This window comes from Phaseolus vulgaris, chromosome 1, assembly GCF_000499845.2.
Source record: "Phaseolus vulgaris cultivar G19833 chromosome 1, P. vulgaris v2.0, whole genome shotgun sequence".
NCBI classification, from domain to species: domain Eukaryota; kingdom Viridiplantae; phylum Streptophyta; class Magnoliopsida; order Fabales; family Fabaceae; genus Phaseolus; species Phaseolus vulgaris.
The window spans coordinates 2,806,261-2,811,626 of record NC_023759.2 but is presented as its reverse complement, the minus strand read 5'-3'; the positions used below and the strand labels follow the sequence as shown (position 1 = coordinate 2,811,626).

At 38.6% G+C, this 5,366-nt stretch overlaps 1 protein-coding gene across 1 annotated transcript; it reads right to left on the bottom strand.

Annotated features, from left to right (window-relative positions):
- Positions 1 to 500: 500 nt before the first annotated feature.
- LOC137816587 (AP2-like ethylene-responsive transcription factor ANT) lies at positions 501 to 5,095 on the bottom strand. The gene is made up of 9 exons (XM_068619785.1): positions 4,156 to 5,095; positions 3,257 to 3,917; positions 2,854 to 2,936; positions 2,682 to 2,690; positions 2,496 to 2,584; positions 2,349 to 2,422; positions 2,212 to 2,262; positions 2,043 to 2,119; positions 501 to 1,661 (listed from the first exon to the last, which is right to left on the bottom strand). Exons 1-9 carry the CDS (start codon positions 4,487 to 4,489, stop codon positions 976 to 978), a joined length of 2,064 nt encoding a protein of 687 aa, XP_068475886.1. The 5' UTR covers positions 4,490 to 5,095; the 3' UTR covers positions 501 to 975.
- Between the last annotated feature and the right edge of the window lie 271 nt (positions 5,096 to 5,366).

Sequence of the window (5,366 nt, the reverse complement as noted above, 5' to 3'; positions counted from 1 at the left end):
CTCCATTCAAGCTTACATATATGAACGAACTCTATTCATATATGTGTGTTAAGTGTTAAGGGTCTAATCATGATTCCACACCAAGACATGGAACAACTTTTGCGTCGCCCAAATGTCTCTTTGGAATTTGGATTTGTCAAGGAAGGAGTAAAGTTACACAAGATTTTAACCACATAATGTGTGTGCGTTTTGATTTTTTTGATAAAGTAAAGTTAGAGGTGCCTTGACTAATTATGACAAATGTTGCAGGCAGAAACTTTAGTGCAAGAATATCTACGACAACCCTTTTCTTTTTGAATGAGTATTGTGTCTTTGGAGAAAGTTCAAGATAAGAAAGTTAAGTGCAATGATGGTATTATGCAGATTGAGGAACATATAGACAAGAAATGGAGAGAATGTGATCAAAGGGGTGGCTCTTTTGCATTATTGACAAACATGGAGTTGGTTTTGTACTTAGCTGGACCTAAGAAAAGGTGCAACTCCAAAAAAAGCAAACTCAATAATTTAAGGACCACTTTCATATCGTCAAACATCATTTCACTGAATTAATCATTAGTCCTCTTGTTAAATAAACCACTTTTCCCTCCTATTTGCACATTTCCTTCTCAAATTCGCAATATAGATCCAAAAGGCTACGGTTGGAAAGGTGTTGTTCCACTAAGATACAGAAAGATGACAGATAAATAGCCCCCACATGCCCCTAATTAATCCCCAAAATTCCTCCACTAAGGTCTTTTTGCAAAAACAACATAATATTCTGAATCTTTAAACCCCAATATCTTTTCATTTTCTTCTCCCCCCACTCTAACTTTTTTTCTTTTCTTCCCCTCCCTTTCACATGCAAAATTTAACACATGACAAATGACATAGGCTACGGCGTGTTTGGTTTCACATCAGATATTTTTCTTCCCTTCATACACGAGTTCTTACTCCTCAACCAGCTTCCAAACACGTTCAGGAAATCATGATCCACTTCTAGGTATCACTCCATGCAGCAAAAACTGGCAAGTGAGACATTGCCACTGGCCTCATTTGAGAGGGAAACCAAGAGCCAACACTTACACCATTAGCAATAGGGCTAGTGACAACCTTTGACCCCACCGGAGGCTTTGGAAAGAGCACAGTGGGACCCGTTTTGTCAGGGCTACCTTCCCTTGAGCTGCTTAAACTGGTGACCAGCGAGGAGGGGTTTGAAAAATGAGTGCCTATCTTAGTAGACTCCTCCAGCATGGCCTGGCTAGATCCTACTGAGTCAATCCCAATGAGATCTTGTAGGGACACAGAGAAAGCAGAACCTCTATAATTTCCACACTTCATGGTTTTCATGTCACAGTTGTTGCTGTTTGACTGTTGTTGATGATACAAACCCATCTTCCAATCTGATGATGATCCCTTCTCATTATTGTCATTGTTGTTCACAGTCTCAGCTTCTTCCCTGCTGCTGCTTATGGCTTGTTGGCTTGACACAACGTTGTACTCTGTGGCCTCAGTTCTTGGCTCACTCTCCTTGTTTCTTCTTGCCAACTCTCCAGCAAGAAGGGTGTTGCTGGCCATGATCCTCTCAACATCGTATCTTGAGATGTCAAAGTTGGTCACAGCATTCACCCCACGAAACTTGATTGCAGCTACGTCATATGCTTCAGCTGCTTCCTCTTGAGTACCTATAAAAAATTATACTATCAACATCAGATATCACTTTTAAAATAGTCTTACTATACATGATAGTGAATCTAATCTAGAAAATCCAAAGGGTATTAGAAAAAAATGAACTTTCTTGAGATCGTTCTTGTGGAGATATTACTATTTAGACACCACTTTTTTAATCTTTCAAGAGAGAACAGCTTTAAAAAAAGTGACTCATTGCTGTTCAAAGTAGCTATATCAACAGCCTTATAGAAAGCATTGCCAGGCACTAGCACAATGGCATTAATAACAAAGTCCTAAGAATATATATACATTAGTGTTTCAGTTTCAGGATTATTGCTATGAAAGATTTGGCAATGAAGTACGAGGAAATGCAACAACTTTCTGGAAGGACTTACTGAATGTCCCAAGATAAAGGTCCTTATTTCCTGCAACTCTGCCTATCCTTGCTTGCCACCTGCCATGTTGATGGTGTCTGTGCACAAATGAAAAGTGGATTTAGCTTACTTAACCACCATGTTTAATTTCTGTAATTCATAAAAAAATGTGGCAGAGAACAGCATGAACCTTGTCACTCCTCTGTACATTGAGGCACCCCTTGAAAACCCACTACTCTTTCTGCAAAGCAATCACCAACATCATCATTAAACACTAAAAATAATCGATAGCTTTTAGCATAATAATAATGATAATAATGTGTGCACCTTCTCAAGTGGGCCACATATTCCTGCCTGCTCATATTCTTCATTTCTTCAAGTTCAGTTTGGTAATTTTCTAGCTGCCAAATAGAAAAGAAAATGATCAGACTCCAAGAAGTATTAGCCAGAAATGCCACCTGAATTGAAACATACCGGGAAGTTTATGTGCGTTGAAGGTCCCCAATACTTGAGAGCCGCAAGATCATATGCTCTTGCAGCTTTCTCTTCCATATCATAACCACCTTCAGTTCACAAAACATTCACCACTCATCAAATTAGCATTCAGAAAAAATAAGAGCATTGAAAATGTAGGTCCTTGGAAAAGTAGTAGCAGCTTACCCAAATAAACTGTGACATGCAACGTTTTGTTCAGTGGTCAAGGATCATCCACATTGCGAACACACAATAGGTTAAAGAAAGTTAGTAGGCACAGCACAAAAACAACCAAAAATACTTCAAAGCAATGAAAAGGCTTTTAAATTATCAACCACTCAAGTTTTCGATAACTAACCTTGTCGTCCTTTCCTGGTTTGCCCTTCCTTCTTGCAGCTATTATCCCACAAATGTGCTTCATATCTTCCAGTCCATCGATGCCTGATACACAACCATCAAGATATCACCACAAAATAATTGACTTAAAAACAAAAGCAAACAAAACAATAAGTTAACTCAAAAAGTAGAACCACCATGATGAACTTGACTAAATAAATAAAGTACAGAATAATTAAAAAGTGGAACATAAGAGAGAGGATCAGGTAATGACAATTATATGGAAAATTGGAGCACAAGAGTAAGGATAGAAGCAATAGTACTTTTCGTTAGTTTACATATTCAAACCTCATTTTTGCCATTATGACAAAAGAAATTATTACAGAAATAAAGGGGTGAAGTGAACTGAACTGAACTAAACTAACCTTGTGACACCTCTATACTGAGAAGTTCTCTGGCCGAATGTGTCAATGGATTTCCTATGCACAGGTTGCTTCTGGCCGAGCTTAGCAGAACCTCTCTTTTTGGCATCCCCAACCACTGATTCAGTCCCAGAAGATGAGATCTGAGTTGGAACTGTGACACAGCTAGATTGAGAACCAGGACTCATAGACAAACTCAAAGACTGCAACTCCCCACAACCAACACCAGCACCAACATTCCCAGAAGCACCGTGATTCTCCCCCATACTGTTATTCACTTGATGCTGCTGCTCCAGATTCTGCTGAGAGGAAGAATATCCCCTTTGGGGCACCCAGTTTTTGAAGCATGCAATGCCTTCTTCCACCACTTGAGGCATTTGGGAGCTGCAAACTGTCACGTTGGGTTGCTTTGCTTCCTCCTCCACTTGGTAAATCCCAAGCCCCGAGTAATATGGATGGGTTTGTTGCCTGAAGGGGTCAGAAAGAAGGCCCAAAGAAGAAGGATGGTCTCTGTTGGCTTCAGGTTCTGCATTCTGGCTACTATAGTAGATGCTGTCTAGGCTTAGAGCCATTGCTTCTCTTTCATGTCCTCCATAGTCTTGAGCTCCCATACTTGCACCACCAAGGAAGTCCTCGAGTTTTGGGGATGTAGTTGGCACCATCACTTCAACAAGACCACAAAAACCTCTTAGAGATATACATATGTTGTAAATTGCAAAGCAACATAGTCAAAAACAAAGCTTAGCTACCCTTCCTAACATGTTTATATTACCTTTATTCAATCAAAAATAGTATTCCCTTTGATAATCCATATAATAAAAAAATTTGAAGAAAACAACTGAGTTAAAAACATTTGAAGAAAGGAAAGTTCTGAATACATGGGAGAGCCTAAGAAGGCCTACCTTGGGTTTGTGATCTGGTGAAAGCTTCCATAATGCAAAGTGACCCATCTGACTTGAGGGGCATCATGGCCAAGGGAGGGTGAAAGGCACTGTTTTCTCCAACACCATAGCAGATTCCTGAGGTGTTAAGGTGTGAGGTATAGAAGTTTGTTGGAACAGTGTTGCAAGGTGCTGCAGCAGCAGAAACCTGAGGGTGATGATAGTAGTGATGATGATGGTGATGAGGAGGGTCAGCAGAAGAAGCAATTTCCATTTTCATGTGGGGTGAGAGAGAGAACCCCAACCAGTTATGATTGTTCCCATCATCAGTGTTGCCATCATTCATGGACTTCATCTTAGCTTCTTTTCCTGTCTTGTTTTTTCTTTCTTTCTCAACTTAATTACTTGGAAAAGGTTTGAAACTAGCCACCACCACCAGTATCAGCTAGGCAAATCAATCATTGGGTGGCAAATAACCAAATCATATCAAAATAATAACAACAACAAGAATAGTAACAGTAACAATCTCCTTCACAATGAAGACCTGGTTTTTGTTTTTAGCAAAAACAAAGTTTTTTTCTCACACCACCACCACCTACAATAACAACAACAACCAAACCTTGCAAAAACTCTATCTTTCTCTTCTTTCTCCCCTCCTAACAAAACTGGTCTCTTTAAACTAAGCAGAAGGAATAAGTTACGAAGCAAGTGAAACTGGGAGCACCCACTTCATTCCATAGGGATCTGTGTAGGTATGTGGGTATGTATATATACACACACAAGGTCCCTTTTACCTTCTTTCTTTCTCTTTTCTTATATATATATTTTGATAAAATATAAGAAAAGAAAACTCTGTCACTCCCACTTAGCTTTTTCTTAAACCCTATATTAAACCCAGAATGAAATAGCAAAGTGGATAAGAGGAAAGGGCCTAAAATGGTAATGGTGTGATGAACTTTTTTGGGGCAGCTTCTGAAAACTTCAATGCTAGTAGGTGAATCTATTGCACACATAACCAAGATTTGGGAAGAGAAAATAGAAAAAGATTCAGAACTCAGGTAGACTAAAGAAAATATAATTAAATATTTTTAATGTTTCATGTATGTATGTAACAAGTATGCAAAAAAAAAAAAAAGGTACATTATTATTTAATCACACCACATCCTGTAATAATTTTATAATAATAATAATAATAATTTTATACTAACACATTAAATTTAAATTCAAATATT